This window comes from Panthera tigris, chromosome B4, assembly GCF_018350195.1.
Source record: "Panthera tigris isolate Pti1 chromosome B4, P.tigris_Pti1_mat1.1, whole genome shotgun sequence".
Taxonomy (NCBI): Eukaryota; Metazoa; Chordata; class Mammalia; order Carnivora; family Felidae; genus Panthera; species Panthera tigris.
In genome coordinates this window covers 5,274,668-5,294,469 of record NC_056666.1, presented here as the reverse complement: position 1 = coordinate 5,294,469, position 19,802 = coordinate 5,274,668, and the positions used below count along the sequence as shown (strand labels likewise).

Here is a 19,802-nt window from a genome sequence, read left to right as displayed (position 1 = left end):
AGATGTTATACTGCTGGGTTTTTAAAATTTTTATATATATGTATATTTTTTATGATACCTAGGGAGGCTAAAAATATCACAGATTTACTCCGGTTACCTTAAAAGGAAGGGATCTTTGAGGGTTACATCCCCCACACTCTCCTACCTCGCACTTTCTTCAGATGATATTTGGAACAGCCTTGGCAAGACATTCCAGGGAAAAGGATCCTAGCCAGGCTCTTTACTGGTTCTTGGCTACAGTTCAGAGAAGTTTCAGTGTTTCTAAATTCCAGGAAAGATGCTTTTATGAAAATGAAGTCTGTGGGAGAAAGAAGTTGTGGAACTCCCCTTGTCCCCACATGATAGATGTCCTCAGATGTTCAGGCTAAGCTGTGATGACTCTGGGAATTTCCATGGTCTTATCTAGAAAAGCATATTGTCATGCAATTAAACAGTTTTCAAGGACACAATGTTGCTTCAAAGGTAATTTGTTTGCCTTGAAAAAAAATTGAAGTGTTTAGAGATGTTCTTGGTTCATGATTGAGTCATTAGATTCCAAACGCATCTGAGGTCAGTCCTTGATTATTTGTGCTTATGAATAATTATGAGAGTTGCTAAGTTTATTTTTTTTCTTTTTCTTTCTTTCTTTCTTTCTTTCTTTCTTTCGTTCGTTCTTTCTTTTTCTGATAAAACATTGAAAGCTAAGTTTATTTCTCAACTGATTTTCTTGAGGCAAAATTATAGTGAAATGCACAGTTCTTAAGTGTACCATTTAATGAGTTTTCAAATGTGTACCCCCCATATAATCAACACTTCCATCACCTCCCTGCCTTCTTTGAGCCAACCCCATGCACCACAGGCAGCCATTCCTCTGATTGCTTTCCACACGCTAGTTCTGTCTTTTCTCGAACTTTGTACAAATGGAATCCAACAGTAGGTACTATTTTGTGTCTGTCTTCTTTTGTTCAACACGATATGTTTGAGATTATTGAAAGCCTCTATAAATATTTTGTAGAAGTCTTGTAAACATACGTTTTCACTCCTCTCAGATAAATAACGTAGGAGTGGAATAGGCTGGCTCATAGGGTAGGTAACTTCGCTAAAAACAACAACAATAACAACAACAACAAGAACCCATCGGCTTCCCAAGGAATGGTATCGTTTTGCACTTGCTTCAGTACTGTGAGAGAGTTCCAGTAGCTCTACCTCCTCTCCAACTTCTGCTGTCATCAGTCTTATCCAAAACCCCCATTTCTAATGGAATACTTCGAGGTGGTTTTCAATTTGCGTTTTCCTGATGCCTAATGATGTTGAGTATGCTGATGGACAGTCACCCGTCTTCTTTGGAGAATGACTGTTCCAGTCTTTGCCCATATTTTATTGCGTTGTTTGCCTTTTAGTATTGATTCGTCGTTCTTTATATAATGTGGACACAAGTGTTTTTGTCTGATGTATGTGTTGCAAACATTTGCTCCCAGTCTATCGCTTATTTTTTAAATTTTCTTAATGTCTTGGGGATGAGAAGAAATTTTTAATTTATTTTTCTTGAATGGCTGGTGCGCTTGGGGTCCTCTCTAGGAAATCTTGGCCTATCCCTAACTTGCAAAGCTATTTGCCTTCATTTTCTCTTAGAAGCTTAAGAGTTTTGGAGGCACCTGCATGGCTCAGTCAGTTAAGCGACCGACTGGCTAGGTCATGATCTCGCAGCTCTTGGGTTTGAGCCCTGCGTCAGGCTCTGTGCTGATGGCTTGGAGCCTAGATCCTGTTTCCGATTCTCTGTCTCCCTCTCTGCCCTTCCCCTGCTCGTGCTCTGTCTCTCTCTGTTTCAAAAATAAACACTAAAAATTTTTTTCTTAAAAAAGCTTACAAGTTTTGACTTTTATATGTACACCTATTATGGACAAATTGAGGGTATGGATCTCCTATGTTTAGATGCATAATAAAATTAATTTTTATATGTGGAGTAAGGTTCTTTTCCCCCCCATAAATTTATCCATTTGTTCCAGGACATTTGTTGAGAAATTTTCATGCCCTCATTGAACTACCACGGCATATCCATAAAACAATCGACTGAATGTACATGTGTGAGCCTATTGCTGGACTTTCTTTCTGTTCTATTACTCTACTTGTCTATCCTTTTTGTAAAAAATTTTTAATGTTTATTAGTTGAGAGAGAGAGAGAGAGAGAGAGAGAGAGAGGGAACAAGCAGGGAGGGGCAGAGAGAGGGAGACACAGAATCCCAAGCAGGCTCCAGCTTCCGAGCTCTCAGCACAGAGCCTGACTCCGGGCTCCAACTCACGAGCTGTGAGATCATGACCTGAGCTGAAGTCAGACGCTTAGCCCACTGAGCCACCCAGGCTTCCCAACTACTTGTCTATCCTTTTACCAATATGTACTGTCTTGGTTCCTGCATCCCTATAGAAAATCTTGGTATCAGATGATGTGAATTCTCCAAGTTTGTACATTCTTTTTAAGATTGTCTTAGAAATTCTAGGTCTGTTGTGTTTCCAAAGAGGTTTTAGAATCAACTTGCCCAATTTCTACCAAAAAGCATGTTGGATTTTTTTTTCAATTGTAACTACATTGAATGTGTTGCAAAATTTAAGGTAAAATGACATCGTTTTTTAAAAAATAAATCTTCCAATTCACAACCATTGTACATTTCTCCATTTACATAGTTCTTTAATTTATATTGGTGATGTTTCAGAGTTTCCAGGCCAAAAGCCTTGCAAGTTGTTGGTAAATTTATTCATGAGTATTTTACGAGTTTTGATACTATCATAAATGAAATTGTTTTTAAATTTTTTAATTTTGTAATTGGTTGCTTCTGGCATACAGAACTAACCACAAGTGATTTTTGTATATTGAGACTGCTAAATTTACTAAGTTCTAGTAGTTATTTTGCAGATTTCTTAGTACTTTTATGTAAGCAATCAAGTAATCTGTGAATTTCGGTTCTTATTTTGAAATCTACCTTCTGATGTTAATGTAGCCACCCCAGCTTTCTTATGCATACTCTGCATAATATCTTTTTATATTTTTTAATTTCAACCTATCATTGTCTTTGTATTTAAAGTATGTTCTCTTGTAGACGGCACAGAGTTGGGGTCCTGCTGTTTTATCCAGTCTCAAAGTTTCCATCTTTTAATTTTATGTGTTTGATGTATGTTTTGTATAATTACTCATGTGGTTGGCTTTAAGTCTGCCCTCTTGTCTGTTTCCCAGGTGTTTCATTTGGTTTTGTATTCCTGTTCTCCCTTTTCTCTCTTAATTTTGCCTAACAAAATAAGTATTTTAATACTCTATGTCTCTTATTGCCATTTTTAGCTATGCTCTTTGTATTATTACTTGGCAGTTTCTCTAAGCTTTCTAGCATGCATCCTTAACTTATCACGATCCCCTTAGACTTTAATATTGTATCATTCCATATTATAAGAACTTTATGATAGAAACATTCCACTTTTCTATCCCAACCTTTATACTGTAGTTGTTATATATTTTACATTTATATCTATAATAAAACTCACCATACATGATTTTTTTTTATTTTAAACAGTTTTCTTTCAAAGAAATTAAAAGCTGATCCTTCCACTTATGTAAATATTTACCAGCACTCTTCATTATTTCCTGTAGATCTGTATTTCGTTATAGCCTGAAGAACTTCCTTCAGCATTATCTTTCATAACGCAGGTGTGCTGGTAACAAATTCTCTAGGCTTTCTTTTATCTGAAAATATATTAATTTCATCCTCATTTTTGAAAGATATGTTTTCTAGGTAGAATTCCAGACTTACAGGCTTTTTTTCTTTTTACAACCTTAAACCTATTCTACCCTTATTTTCTGACTTGCATTGTTTCTGCTGAAAAGTCCGTCGTTACTCACTATTGTTCCCTGTATGTCACATGTCCTTTTTCTCTGACTATTTTTCTGATTTTCTCATTATTTTTGGTTTTCAGCAGTGTCGCTATGATGTACCTAGGTGTGGTTTTCTAACTGCATCTTAGAAATGTAAGTCAATGTTTGTCATCAAATTTCAGACCTTTTTTGGCCATTATTTCTTCAAATACTTTTTCAGCTCCATTCTTGTTCTCCTATTGCTTTTGGGTCTTCAGTTAAATATGATAGACTGGGGTGCCTGGGTGGCTCAGTCAGTTAAGTGTCCCACTCTTAATTTCGGGTCAGGTCATGATCTCACGGTTTGTGAGCTCAAGCCATGCATCAGACCCTGTGCTGACAGTGCAGAGTCTGCTTGGGATTCTCTGTCTTTCCCTCTCTCTCTCTGCCCCTCTCCTGCTTCTCTCTTTTTCTCAAAAAAAAAAAATAAGCATTAAAAAATATGATAAGCTATCTGATATTATCCCATAGATCACTGAAGGTCTATTCAAATTTTTGTTTGAAATTTTTTCTCTGTGCTCATCAGTTTGGATACTTTCTATTTGATTTGTCTTCAAGGTGTGGCTAAGCTCATTTCAGATATTGTAATTTTTAGTTCTAGAATTTTTATTTGGTTCTTTTTTTTTATAGTTTTGTTTTACCTTCTGAGATATCCTATTGATTCACTCATTATTATCATGTTTCCTTAGAATTAGTAGCTGACAATTTTTTTCTTAAAGGGCCAGAGAGTGAATATTTTCAGCTAGTAGGCCATGTAGTCTCTGTTGCAACCACTCAACTCTGCCATTATAGCACAAAAGCAGCCACAGACAAAATGTAAATGAACGAGTGTGGCTTTGTTCCTCTAAAACTTTCCTTATAAAAATAAATGACAGTCAATTGTCTGCTAATTCCCAAATCTGGGTCATTTTAGACTCTGTTTCAATTTACTCCTTTTTTAAAGTTTTTTTTTTAAAGTTTATTTATTTGGGAGAGAGCGGGGGAGAGAGTGGCGGAGGGGTAGAGAGAGAGGGAGAAAGAGGATCCCAAGCAGGCTCCACACTGTCACTGTAGAGTCTGACGTGGGGCTTGATCTCATGAACCATTTGATTATGACCTAAGCCGAAATCAAGAGTTGGATGCTTAACAGACTGAGCCACCCAGATGCTCCATCAATTGACTCCTTTTTTTTTTTCCAAATGGGTCACTTTTTCCTATTTCTTCACATGTCCAGATACATTTTGAGTTAATTTCTGGGAAGGACCTAAGGTCTGTGTCTAGTTCCATTTCTTTGCATATGGATGTCCTGTTGTCCCACCACCATGTATTGAGAAGACTGTTCTGGTTCCATGGTATTGCTTTGGCTCTTCTTTCAAAGATCGGGTGACATCAAATGTGGGTCTATTTCTGGACTCTATTCTATTACATCGGTCTATTTTTTTATTCTTTCACTAATACCGCCTTGTTCTGATTACTGTAGCTTGACAGTAAATCTTGAAGTCAGGTAGTTTCAGTCGTCCCTTTTTGTTCTTCTCCTTCAATATTGTGTCGGCTATTCTGGGTTGTTTTGTCATTCCATGTAAACTTTAGAATCAGCACTGATGTCCACAAAATAAGTTGCTGGGGGGCGTGGTTTGGGGATTGCCTTAGATAAATAAAAGCAATGAAGCTGTATAGCTAGTAAGCTGGTGGAGCTGGGATCTAGAAGCCCACTTTTCCCCCTGTTCCACCATGCTACCTTTCTTGCCTTATTATCGATTATGACTACCAGTATGTATCGAGTGCATATGTTATGTGTTCCTTTTCAATTGCTCGCCCTCCGAGCCATTCAAATTGCTTCAATTTAGTCCCTTTTTGGTCAGAAGTGGGGCACGCTGCCCGCACTCTCCCACTTCCTGTTATTCAGGAGATCAGGATCATCCTGGGTTTGGGATGATGAGGGTGGCCTTCAGCATGGCAAGATGCTGGGCAAAGAGTGAGAGCACAGAGAAGCTTCACTCCAACTGAGCAATTACTAAGCAGTCAGTAGAGTGTCCTTGCCAGTGCGGCAACCAGACTGGATTTGGTGCCTGTACTGGTGGACGGAGAGGCTGTCCTTTCTCACCTTCTGTTTGCTATAAGTCTTCCTGTCCACTTTCTTTATCCAGCCTGTGGCTTTTTCCCTAAAAATCGAACCTCTTGAAGCAGAACTTGTTGTAAGATATGCAATAGAATCCTTTACCTGATTCGAGCAGTGCTTTTTTTTTCCTCCCTTAATACTTGGACATTTGGCCACTATTTCAAGTGTCCTTGGTGGGAAGCCAGTGCCGATTATTGAGGGAGCTGAGAAAGGGTCAGGTCTTTGTGGTGTGAGAAGGAATCTGGTAAACTCACAGATGGGCAGATGGATAAAAATATATATATTTCCTACTTGCCAGACTTTGAGTACAGCACTTTACACATATCTCTTAAAAAAGAAAAAAGAAAAGAAAAGAAAAGAAAAGAAAAGGAAAGGAAAAGAAAAGGAAAAGAAAAAATGGCAAGGAGTCATTATTTATAGAAATTCTGACAATCCTTATTTCCTGAAAAGTATTTCTCACAGATACATGTTGTGCCTCAATTAAATTTACATGGCTTCCCTTCCTTCCTTTCCTCTTATAATCTGTACTCTCCTCTCTTTCTATATTTGCCCAGCACGAGGCATATTCAGAATAAAAGCTCATTCATTTCTATTCATTTAGTTCGAAACATATTGTAATTTGGAGAGGAAGTTGGTTGAAGTTACATTTTGAGCCATCTCGGATACAAAAGTTTCTACGGGACGATGGCAACGGTCTCAGTTTGTTTCTAGGAAAATGTGGGGTACCCATAAATCCTTTATTAAATAAAGTGCAGGGATGTGTGATGAAATCATGGCAAGGCTAAGTGTGTGAGCACGTGACCGGAAGGTCCTGACCTCCCAACATGCTTCCTTTTCTTTGCAGAACTGTGCGATGAAAACCCGCCAGATATCCAACACGCCACATTCAAAGCCCTCACATACAAGACGGGCACCATGTTAAATTGTGAATGTAAGAAGGGCTTCCGCAGAATAAGCAACGGGTCAGCCTTCATGCTGTGTGCAGGAAACTCGAGCCACTCCTCCTGGGAAAACAAATGCCGGTGCATAAGTACCTGTAAGTGTGCCCTTTTGTGACACCACAGGAAACAGAAGGACTACAGCTCAGAGGGGGCCAGAGCTCCAGCTTTTTGTTCACTCAGCCCTACAGATGAAAAGTGGGCAGCCCAGACTATCCAGCAACTCATTTCAGTGGTTCCTGGAAAACAGTTCACTGAACAAATATTTAAGGAGTGCCTCCCAGTTCCAAGGACTGATCTAGGCACTCGGGATCCCCAACACTCAGAGAACTTACATTTTGCGGGGAGAGAGGGAACAGACGTTATACTAATAATTACTGAACAATTTGAAAATAAATCTAGTTTGCAACGCTGTAAATGCACTTAATGCCCCTGAGCTGTACGTTAAAAATGATGAATATGGTAAGTTTTACGCTATGTATAACTTATCACAATTTTTTAAAAAGTTTTTTAAAGCTTATTTATTTATGTTGAGAAACCAAGCGTGAAAGTGGGGGAGGGGCAGAGAGAAAGAGAGAGAGAGAACCCCAGGCAGGCTCCATACTGTCAGCCCAGAGCCTGATGTGGGGCTCGAACTCATGGACCGTGAGATCATGACCTGAGCTGAAGTCAGATGCTTAACTGACTGAGCCACCCAGGCGCTCCTTGTCACAATATTTTTAAAGCTAAAAATGAAAAAAGAAGAGTCAGAATGAGCCTATGCAAAGAATAAGAAAAATAATAACAATTTCAGTGGGCTGAATCTACCCGCCAGGCTGCATTTACTGTTTTGCATTTTGCCCCCGAAGCTCACGCCTGGTGCCGCCCACACCCTGCCTGGTGACACACGCCTATCCTGGCTCTACCTGCAGTGACACGGCCACGTGAGCACCTAACTAGTCCCCGCGATGCCTCTGCCCCTCTCCTTCAGTGCCCTTCCCTGCAGCCCTAAGGAAGAGGCTCTGGGTAGAAAAGCAGAGGCAGTGGGCGAGGCCTTTCCTCCCCCGATGAGAGTAAAAAGGGAAGAGAAGCCCATGTCACTGTCTTATCTATTACCCACATATTCACTGTGGCCACCACGGGGTCTTCCGGGCATGTCTTCCGAGGTCAAATATACGGTCAGGCAGAAAGCATCACCGGTCCCGGGCCTTCCAGCCCAGCGTCAGGGCATTCCAAAACACGAAGAGTATTCTCCCCGAAGACCCCACTACCCCCAAAAGGTTGCTGCCTCTTGTTCAGTCTCACAAGCCCCTTGCTGGGCTGGGGGAGCAGGATTAACAACCCGCAGGCGGGTCAGGCTGGTGTGTGAGCAAGGCCCCAAATCTGCACTAGGAAAGCAGAGAGGAGGAGGAAGTTGCTCTCCTCGAATGTCTTTATCTCTGGACTTCAAAACCTGGCTTGAGAGCCTCGTGGCCCTCAATGCCCGCAGTGACTGGAACCAGCTGTGCACTAAGGGTCCAAAACCTCATCGTTGCTGTTGAGGGTGAACAGAGAAGGCAGGGCCACTCGCTGGGAGATGGTGGCCGGTCACCTCCCCAGAGTGGAGTTCGGAGGGAATGACCCCCAAGGGGCTTTCTAAGCCTGAGTTGGTCTAATACCATAGTTTTGCTACTGAACATTTGTTCTCAACTGAATCCTGAAAGCTCTCACGAGACCAATTTCTCTACGAGGTCTTTTATGCACTCTGTGATAACAGAACATGGTGAAAACTGGTGGGTCTGTTTGTCCTTTAAAATTTTTTTTTTAAGTTTATTTATTTATTTTGAGAGAGAGAGAGAGAGAGAGAGAGAGAGAGAGAGAGAGAATCCCAAGCAGGCTCTACACCCAGAGCGGAGCAGGACTTGGGGCTCGATCTTACAACCCTGGAATCATGACCCGAGCGAAAATCAAGAATCAGACACTCAGCCACCTGAGCCACCCAGGCACCCTCTGTCCTTTTGTTTCTTACCCCTGGAGATGGTGTCCGTGAGCCACAGTGCATTCTGTTTCAGCTATACCACGCGTGGACTGCACAGTCTGAGAGCACTGCTCTGCTGTTCCCAGCACACCCTCCACAGACCTCCAGCTAGAACCCTGACCCCCCACCCCCTTCACAGCAGTGCCTATGCTCGACTCCTTTGCCAAAATCTTCACGATGGAGACAAGTGTGGTAGGAGGCTCCTCTCCTCCTTGCTTTAAGATTGTATCCCTTTCACTTCAAAAAAAAATTTTTTTTAATGTTTATTTACTTTTGAGAGAGAGACAGAGTACAAGTGGGGGAGAGCAGAGACAGAGACACAGAATCCGAAGCAGGCTCCAGGCTCCAAGACATCAGCACAGAGCCCCATGTGGGGCTCAAACTCATGAACCGTGAGGTCACGACCTAAGCCGAAGTTGGAGGCTTAACCTACTGAGCCACCCAGGAGCTCCGCCCCCCCTCCCGCTTTTTTTTTTTTTTAAAGTTTTTCATCCCTTTAACTTTTAAATGAGCTGCTTTAGGAAGACAAGGGAGTCAGCCCACAGGTTGGCAGATGGATGGCAGAATGGACTCCCCTTTGGGGAGACACACAAACCCCAGAAAATCTACCAGTTCTTTCAGAAACATGTTGTAGGGCACTGCCGTCATGCATGGGGATACTGACAGGCCAATGCTGAAAGCACCCCAAGGGCAGGGCAGGGTGTGGCTTCTCTTTGTAACCCCCACACCCCAATACTGCTGGGCATGCTGCAGGCAGTGGAAAGGCACTCTTCTTGAGTAAATGAACACACAAGAATGTTTTCTATTTTAAGCATTTGTGAAGTGATTTGCTTCATTCTATCCATGTTCTCTAGCCCCAAGGGCCACAGATGGACAAGTTATCCCTAAACCTGAAGAACAGAAGGGAAAAAGCCCCATGGGAATGCAGAGCCAAATGCAGCCCACGGACCAAGTTAACCTTCCAGGTAAGAAGTGCATCTGAGTGGCTGTCCGGCTGACTCCCAGGAGCCAACTCTTCTCTTATTGTGTGTTCCCCAAAGGAGGGAAGTCTGTCCCACTACCCTCTTCTTTAAGGATATCAGGTAAACAAGAACTGTTGTATCGTGTTTGCAGGTGGTAGTGCTGCTCAGCATTTCAAGCCAACTTGGGCTCTGGGCTTCCTCCTGGTTTGGGAGCTGGCTGAATAGAGTTCAACTCAATTCAGTTCAATTCAATTCAATTCAATTCAACCCAATTCAGTTCAGTTCAATTCAATTCAATTCAGTTCAATTCAATTCAACTCAATTCAGTTCAGTTCAATTCAATTCAACTCAATTCAGTTCAGTTCAATTCAATTCAACTCAATTCAATTCAGTTCAATTCAACTCAATTCAATTCAACCCAATTCAGTTCAGTTCAATTCAATTCAATTCAGTTCAATTCAATTCAACTCAGTTCAGTTCAGTTCAACTCAATTCAGTTCAGTTCAATTCAATTCAGTTCAGTTCAATTCAATTCAACTCAATTCAGTTCAGCTCAGTTCAATTCAATTCAATTCAGTTCAATTCAATTCAATTCAATTGAACTCAATTCAAAAAGCATGTGTTGGAACTAACTGTGCCCAGCGCTGCCAACAGAAGATACCAATGTGAGTACACAACCCTCTGTGCCCTCAAGGAAACGCTCTGCATTTTCCCTTTAAGACAATGAACCACACTGGTGAGTACTGAAGCTGCAGGCACCTCCTGGCTAATGGGCCAGGTCTGAGTGGGCACCATGACTAACTACCCAGTTGCTCCTGCAACTCTAAAATGAATCATGTTGCACTCCGGTTGTTATGTCAGGAAGAAATAGAGCCCGTTAGGAAAGCCTGACTTGTGGAGGACCCACTGACCTTACAAGATCCTATTGTCCTGTGCTAATTTTATAACCTTACAAAAAAGTTTATCATCTTGTATATAATTTCATTTGAACCTCATAACCCACTGAGTCAAGGAGCAGGACTATTACTTTGATTGACTGAAGAAATTAAGATACAGAGAGGTTAAAATACTCGGCTAAACCCACATCACTTAGGAGTAAGATCTCAGGTCTCCTGACTTAGACTGGAGAATCTTTCAACTGATTCCTTATTTTAAATTAATTTGAATTTATTTGCATCTTCTCTTATAAAAAAAAAAAAAAGACAAATCCAGGGGCGTTGTGGCAACGTGATGTTTTTATGTTGTGCGTCCAACATTGTACTGAATGGCATTTCAAAACACATTTAATTGTTTTTCTCTCTTTTTCCCATCTTCCCCTGCACAGTTGTTGAAAGGTTTCTCAGGAGGTCAATGTTTGTTGTCCTTACTCAAGAGATAATCATTGGTTCTGGCCAAGGGCCCTTTCAAAGATCATCTTAATGGGGATGTTTCCACTTGAAAGAAATAAATGTAATTTAAACAGGTTCGGACCATTATGGATTTTATCGGCTGTAAAAGAAATTTTATTCTGAGACTAAATCACAGGTGCGGTCATGATTTGCAAGGTACTACACTAGAGCAGACCATGCAGGACAGGACCGCTTGGCTCCCCCTGGGACTTCCCTCTGGAGCAGAGGGTTTATATAGAAGATACTTTAAAAGAAATCAGACTGTGGAAGGCCTGTAAGGTCAAGGCATATGTATAGCTCCACATGTCTAGGGAGAGAGGGTACATGTGGCTCCATATATGCAGATTTTGGGTGGGGTTGGGAAACCTGAGAAGAAATCAGAGCAGGACATGATCACCGGGGTTGTAGACCAGTCAAGCTTGGGTTTTAGTTGGGCGAGTGGAAGGTTAGAGGGCATGAGGAATTTTCAGAGGCTTTGGCATGACTCACATAGAGCAAGCGTTAGGTATGGCTTGATCAGGTTCCATTTCTCTGAGATTCTCTCAGCCCTTCCTTCCTTCCGGCTTTGGCTTTATCTTCAGTCCTCCAGCCATGGCCCCAAGATGACCACAAGCCACAACCTGAGGATGTACCTCCTCACTTAGCAGTGGAGATCCAGGGTGGTCTGCTCATTTCATTGGCCCAAATGGGCTTGAGCTTCCCCTTGACCCTCAGCCGAGATGGCCCTTCCCACTCCTGTCCACCTGCGGAAACTCTCGCCATCACCAGAAGTAATTTCTCTCTCCTCTGTGTTCCCACAGCAAGTGTCTGCTCAGCTATAATACTCAGTACATTCTACCCTCATTGCTTTCTCACTCAACCGATCGTCCGCTCTTGCAGGAGTGACTGGGTCTGTGTGCCTTCCTGCAATGAGCTTGGCAAAGTTCCCGACACAGAGACATTCTCAATACGTTTTGGTTGAATAAAAGAATGAATGAATGAACGCATGAATGAACAAAATAAAAAGAACCAAGGTCCAGTCTCTAGGAAGGGGCAACTGGGATTCACTCACCATGCCGTCGCCAACTTGCCTTGAGAATTTCCTTTTCCTCTTCCAGGTCACTGCAGGGAGCCTCCGCCCTGGGAACATGAAGATTCGAGGAGAATTTACCATTTTGTGGTGGGGCAGGCAGTTCACTACCAGTGCATGCAGGGATTCAGGGCCCTGCACAGGGGTCCTGCCAAGAGTGTCTGCAAAATGATCTGTGGGAAGGCAACGTGGACACAGCCCCCGCTCCAGTGCATAAGCGAAAGGAGTGACGGCTGGTTTCCAGGTACGGTGGCCCCTTCGTGGGTCCACCACCCTGCTTTCCCATCAGGCTGGCCAGGATGGGATTCCTGACCTACCAGCCGTGTAATCTTGGGCACAGCACTTCACCTCCCTGGGCCTCTGTTTCTGCTCATTCTAGAAAGTAGACTAGATAAAGTAAGGTCTCTGTCACCTAAGGTCTCCTGTACCCTGAGCAAGGATAAATGGCAGAAATAGAAGAGGAGGGAGGACCTTGCCAGTGTCCCAGAGCACCCCAGATGCCACCGCACTGGTGATAACGCAGCCCCTTCCTAGCTGACCCTGAACTTCGACTTCTTCTTCTAAGCTGCCAACGCTTCCTCCCGTTCAAAAGGGCAGGTCCAGCCTGCCACCCATGCGTGTCTCATTTACTAGTGTATAATGTAAACTCGTTATTCGCACAGCGCTCGCTGTTAGCAGGCCCCTCTCCTTCTGTAATTCCCACCTGTGCTTTGATAAAAGTGCAAACGTGCAGGGAAGGGGCCTATTCAAGCACACACATGTGCACGCACACACATGCACATGCACACTCATTCACACAGGTGTACCACCCACCTAGGTTGAGGTCTGCTAGTTTCATTCCGAAACCGTATTACTATTTTTACATGTAACCAGCCGTACGTGGTTACTTACGTGTAACCAACTGTAAGTGTCACAGGTTTCTTAGCTCACCACCTGTCGGTTGGTAACCCTCCCCAGGAGTTTCCCTGGGTGAAATCTGAAACTGCCCCCATAAATGGAGCACAGGAGGGAGAGACCAAAGGAAGAGGCAGGCAAAGGCCACTGTTGGTAGGTGGCAGTTGTCACAAGCAAAGGGAACCTACGCAGGAGGCTTTTCCCGGGCGGCAACGAGATGAAGGGATCTCCACACTCACTCGCCAGATGTTAAAAGTTTTTGAACAGGCCTTCACTGGGTTCAGTCGCGTATACTGTGCAGGTGGTCTCAACCACATCACCGTCTCAAGGCTTGCCCTTGGAGTAGCCTCTGGGAGCAGGAAAGGCAAGCGGAACCCACATCCCACTCACAGCGGAGGGGGTGAGGAGCCTCTGGGTGCCCAGGTCCAGCCCACGGGTCAGTTGGCGGTCATATCTCTTTGACGACGTCCCCGAACACCACCACTTGCCATACCCTGTGTCTTCCTCTTGGACTCTTTGGGGATGCTGTGCTTTCTTCCCGCAGTGTGAGCCACACACTGGCCAGGGTGTCTGTCACTTCCCGTGTAAAAGGACGACAAGGCAGGGCAGCGTCCTGGATAACTGGAACCACCCACAGGGAATGGGGACCCTGTTACAGAGAAAAGTTGTCCTTTTGTGCATTTCTATTTCATTTGGTGTTTCAGGGGTACTTGTAGTATGATGACCGGTTTCCAAGCCACAGATGGAAACCAGGGCTCAGTACGAAGTGTGAGAACGAGGAACTGCTCAGGGCTGCACGGAGCCAGGATCAGGGCCAAATTCCGTTACCCAGCTTTGCCGGGACTGCTTACCCCCTTGCCTGTAACCCTGACAGAGAGCCACGCGGCACTGTGGCCCCAGACAACCTGCCGAGAACGGCACTCTGATCTGATCTGGGGATCGGCTGATAGGGGCGGGGCAGGGTGTACGTGAGACCCCCCCACCCCGCTCTCCACCTCCATCACCTCCTCTGTCCTCCAGATGACGAAGAGCCTCAAGCCAGCACTGATGCTGCTCTTGGGAGTGACACTTCCTGTCCCTCAATAACGGCAAGTACTACAGGTACGTCTAGAATTTCTGGGAGGGTAAAAGCTGGGCCCTGAAACTGTCATGCCAGAGAGGGGGAAGGCGGTTTTCCCAGAGCAACCCCTCCGGTCCACGGCTCAGGGATCCACACCCGCATCCCGCCCCTCAAACGTGTCAAAAGCAAGTGTCAGGACGAGGACAGAACAGGCTGAGGGTGGCATCTCGGGGCAGAAGGGTGAAACCCTTGTCTTTCACACCCCTTCCACCAGCCTCTGGGGTTCCCGCTCACTGAGAGATCCTGACACTCCCCAGCTTGTGCCGTCTGATTGTCAGCACAAACTGAACACTTCCTCCTCTCCTTTCTGCACAGATTTCCAGAAACATACGGAAGCGGCTATGACCACGGAGTCATTCGTATTCACAACCGAGTATCAGATAGCAGGTGGGTAGGGGGTCCCTTCTGCTGTTGACGAAACATACCCCAAACAGAGACTGTGGGATATGTTGCTTGGTTGGTCTGGTGGGTTTGGTTGGTTAGTTTAAAATGGCCCCCTCCTTACGCTGTATAGTAGTTATACGGGGAAAAGACTAATCCAGATACTAACAGCATAAACTCACGGTAATCAGTTAGAGTAGTAAGCTGGGTGTGAAGTCCCAACCAGCCCCCAGAAGTTCCTCCTGAACAGATCCTAAATGATAAAATATACTGTGGCCTGGGGGTGGGGGGGGGGGAAGGACAGGGGGGAGGTGAGGGAGGTGAGGGGAAGAGATGCAGTATAAGCATGCAAAGAGACAAAAAAAAAAACAAAAAACCCAAACCTTCCATAAACAGTACAATTGTTTCCTGGTAGGAGAGAAAAACAGGCTTTGAAGGAGGAAAAAACACCCAAGCTCATAGAAACAGAGAGCTGAGTGGTGGTTGCAGGGACTGGGGCGACGGTAGGGGTGAGGGAAATGGGGAGATGTTGGTCAAGGAGCACAAATTTTCCATTAGAAGATGAATAAGTTCTGGGGACCTAACATACAGCATGGTGATTATGGTTAACAATACTGTGTTGTATACTCGATTTTGCTAAAAGAGTAAATCTTAAGTGTTCTCACCACAAAAAAGTAACAGTAGTTATGAGGCATGGTGCAGGTGGTAGTTACTACTATGGTGGTAATCATTTTGTAATATGGACTCACATCAGATCCATACTTTGTACACCTTAAATGTACACGGGGTTACATGTCTGGTATATACCAATAGAGCCTGGAGGAGAAAAAGAAAACTAGACTGTGTCAGGCACATCTAAGACTGATGGTTTGATGGGTAGGCAGATAGATAGGTAGGTAGGTAGGTAGGTAGATAGATAGATACATAGATAGATAGATAGATAGATAGATAGATAGATAAAGTAGGTAAGTAGATAGGTAGATAGGTAGGTAGGTATGTAGATAGATAGATAGATAGATAGATAGATAGATAGATAGATAGATACGTAGGTAGATAGGTAGGTAGGTAGGTGGATAGGTAGGTGGATAGATAGATAGATAGATAGATAGATAGATAGATAGATAGATAGATAAGCAAGTAGGTAGACAGGTAGACAGGTAGACAGGTAGGTAGGTAGGTAGGTAGGTAGGTAGATAGATAAACAAGCAGGTAGGTAGGTAGGTAGATAGATAGATAGATAGATAGATAGATAGATAGATAGATAGATAGATAGATAAGCAAGTAGGTAGACAGGTAGACAGGTAGGTAGGTAGGTAGGTAGGTAGATACATAGATAGATAAACAAGCAGGTAGGTAGGTAGGTAGGTAAGTAGATAGATAGATAGATAGATAGATAGATAGATAGATAGATAGATGGATAGATAAGCAAGTAGGTAGATAGATAGATAGATAGATAGATAGATAGATAGATAAGCAAGTAGGTAGACAGGTAGGTAGGTAGGTAGGTAGGTAGGTAGATAAACAAGCAGGTAGGTAGATAGATAGATAGATAGATAGATAGATAGATAGATAGATGGATAGATAAGCAAGTAGGTAGGTAGGTACATAGATAGATAGGTAGATAGATAGATAGATAGATAGATAGATAGATAGATAGATAGATAAGCAAGTAGGTAGACAGGTAGGTAGGTAGGTAGGTAGGTAGGTAGGTAGGTAGGTAGATAAACAAGCAGGTAGGTAGGTAGGTAGGTAGGTAGGTAGGTAGATAGATAGATAGATAGATAGATAGATAGATAGATAGATAAGCAAGTAGGTAGACAGGTAGGTAGGTAGGTAGGTAGATAGATAGATAGATAGATAGATAAACAAGAAGGTAGGTAGGTAGATAGATAGATAGATAGATAGATAGATAGATAGATAGATAGATAAGCAAGTAGGTAGGTAGGTACATAGGTAGATAGGTAGGTAGGTAGGTAGGTAGGTAGGTAGGTAGGTAGATAAGCAAGTAGATAGATAGATAGATAGATAGATAGATAGATAGATAGATAGATAAGCAAGCAGGTAGGAAGGAAGGAAGGAAGGAAGGAAGGAAGGAAGGAAGGAAGGAAGGAAGGAAGAAAAGCAGCATTTGGGAAATATGAATACTTTCAAGAGATGCTTATGTGTTTATCATTTATCCTTGCATTTTGACGTTTCTTTCACCCATGGCAGCCCTCACTCATGGCCTCCTTAACTGAGGCCTCTGAAGCTTTCTGAAGAGAGTGCCTGTCCCTTCACTCCCCCCAGAAAGAACCAAGCCCCTGGAAGCAAGGCTCCATGCCCTTTCCCAGCTCCCCACTGCCCCCCTCCCAGTCCCTGAGCCTCCCAGGATCCCATGTCCCGCGGGAGCTACCGGGGAAGGCTCTCCTCCTCGGGAAACCCTCGCTCGTCGTGGGGGGGGGGGGGGGGTGCGCCTCAGAATGCTCTGCGCCCTCGCCCAGCGCCTTTGCTGAACTGCTTCTCTGTTGACAGTGGCCGGCTGCGTCCTCCTGCTGATCAGTATCGTCCTTCTGAGCGGGCTCACCTGGCAGCGGAGATGGTGAGTCCCGCACTGTCACGAAGCCCCTGTCCCGGCTAGCGGGTGAAGCCGGTGTGCGCAGCGTGCGTGGGCAGAGATCCCCTCGCCCCCCAGCCCACCCCATTCTCCTACTAGCCAGCAGCAGCCCGGGGAGGGGGCAGTAGAGAGAGACCCCGCCAGCACACATCCCCACAGAATCGATCACCAAGAACGAAAGCGAGGACACGGGAAAGGAAAGGGCGCTGGCACGGGCTGAGCGCCTACCGTGTGCCGGGCTTCCCGCTTCTCTTATGAATGTCCCCACGACCCACCCCTCAGAACCTTCCATACAGCTACAGGCCAACCCATCAGGGAACGCGAGCAGGGTTGCGCCGCAAAGGCCAAAACCGCAACCTGAGCGTAGAGCCCCAGACACTTCTGCCCCCATCACTGGGCTACAAGGAGACCAGTGGGCACATCCACCTGAGCTCTCCTCTCTGCGCGCCCCCTCTGCCTGGGGCAGATGCTCACACCGCAGCCCCCTCCACTGGGATGGCACCATGTGTGGCCTTAATTTTCAACCGTGGCTGCAGGTTAGAACAACCAGGAGAGATGTTTTTCGGACACCAATGCTTGGTCTCCACCCAGAAGCTCTAAGAGGGGGGCCAAGATATTAGTACTTTTTTTTTTTTTCCAGTTGAGATAAAACACATCATTGTAACCATTTTAAAGTGCACAATTCAGCGGTTTTTAGCAATGCTGTGTATATACCACTATCTCATTACACATTAGACATTTCCGTCACCCCAAAGAGAAACCCTGTACCGCACAATTCCCCATTTCCCCGGTGCCCTGGAAACCACAAACCTACTTTCCAGCTCTGTAGATTTGCCTGAGATACTGCTTCTGTTTTAAAGCTCCTCAGAGCCAATGAATACCTATGCAGCCAGTTTCTTTTAATGTTTATTTATTTAGTTTGAGAGAGAGAGAGAGAGAGAGGGAGAGAGCACAAGCTGGGAAGGGGCAAAGGGAGAGAGAATCTCCAGCAGGCTCCACACTGTCAGTGCAGAGTCTGATGCAGGGCTCGATCCCACAACCTTGGGGTCATGACCTGAGCCGAAATCAAGATACGGACGCTTAACGAGCTGAGCCACCCCGGCACCCCTGATCCCGTTTTGACCACTCTGTGCTAGGCCAGTGGTTCTCAAACTTGGGTGGACTTGTTAATCAGAATCTCCTGGAGGGTGGGGCACCTGGGTGGCTCAGTCGGTTAGGGGTCCGACTTCAGATCAGGTCTCGATCTCACGGTTCGTGAGCCCCGTGTCGGTCTCTGTGCTGACAGCTCGGAGCCCGGAACCTGCTTCGGATCCTGTGTCCCTCTCTCTCTGCCCCTCCCCCACTCACGCTCTGTCTCTCAAAAATAAGTAAACATAAAAAAAAAAAAACATTAGAAAAAAACAAGAATCTCCTGGAGGGCTTATTAAAACATGGGCTAGCAGGCCCCACCCCCCAGAGTTTCTGATTCAGCAGGTCTGAAGTGGGGCCTGAAAACTGACATTTCTAAAAAAATTCCCAGACAAGATTGACGCTTCTCTTCCAGGCACCAAACTTGGAGAACCACTGCGTAGACAGACACTATCAAGCATCAAGAGAGTGAATTCATTCCACACACAAACAAAAAGGCCCGTTTCTCCCTCGCTTTCGACAGTGGAGTGTTAGACCTACTATGTTACTCTCCTGACTATTTAGGGCATCCCTAAAGCACCACCCCCCAAGGGTGCACTCTAACCAACCTTGATATAAATTCCCCAGCAAGACCCTGAGAAGACACAGATTCACCCCCCCCCAAAACCCAGAGCTCTTAGATCCCATAGAGGCCCAGGCAGAGAAAGGCCAGCAGATTTCGTTTGCTGTCATATTGGTCATCAGGCCCACAATATACTCCCGATGGTCCTCGTGTGAATTAAAAAGGTGCAAATTACTGGGATGCAGAGGGCAAGCCCCCTCGGGTTATTATATTGGGAGTTGCTCATATACCTGGCTGTCGACCAGCTTCTCTATGGTGTTAGCTGATTCCTAAGGCGTTCTTTTAGGATCGTGTGGCATGAAGCATGTCAAGTACCCAGTACACTGTAGGAGCTCGACATGTGGTAGATCCTTGCCTCCCCTTGCTGACAAGACTTGAAACCCAGCAAGGAACTTTTCATTTAGGAGCTTAGGTATTAAGAGCCTTCAGACACAAAGTGATGACGCTATTTGGGAACGGTAAAGGTTTGGAATTTACGTTGTAAAATAACGAACAGCCTGAATCTAGATGAATTTCCACAAGCTCTCCCAGAATTAGTCTTCCAGGAGACTCAAACTCATTCCTCAAACTGAGCCTTCTGCCAGAGAGCTAGTGCAAAAAAATAAAAAAAATAAAAAAAATAAAAATCCCTCCTAGACTCTAATTTCATCTGATGGTGCCCTCTTGTGGCCACAAGAAATCCTACATTTGACTATTTTTACTTTTTTGGATTAATTACTAGGAGCCAGTGATAAGATCT

The 19,802-nt window shown here is 44.6% G+C and overlaps 1 protein-coding gene across 2 annotated transcripts in view; it reads left to right on the top strand.

The window, feature by feature from the left end:
• Positions 1–19,802, top strand: part of IL2RA (interleukin 2 receptor subunit alpha) — a 104,065-nt gene that overhangs the window by 79,959 nt on the left and 4,304 nt on the right. For both annotated transcript variants that reach the window (XM_042990973.1, XM_042990974.1), the window contains exons 2-7: positions 6,817–7,008; positions 9,761–9,871; positions 12,354–12,569; positions 14,240–14,320; positions 14,655–14,726; positions 17,232–17,298. In XM_042990973.1, the coding sequence (XP_042846907.1) occupies positions 6,817–7,008; positions 9,761–9,871; positions 12,354–12,569; positions 14,240–14,320; positions 14,655–14,726; positions 17,232–17,298 (739 nt within the window). The remainder of the gene's footprint in view (positions 1–6,816; positions 7,009–9,760; positions 9,872–12,353; positions 12,570–14,239; positions 14,321–14,654; positions 14,727–17,231; positions 17,299–19,802) is intronic.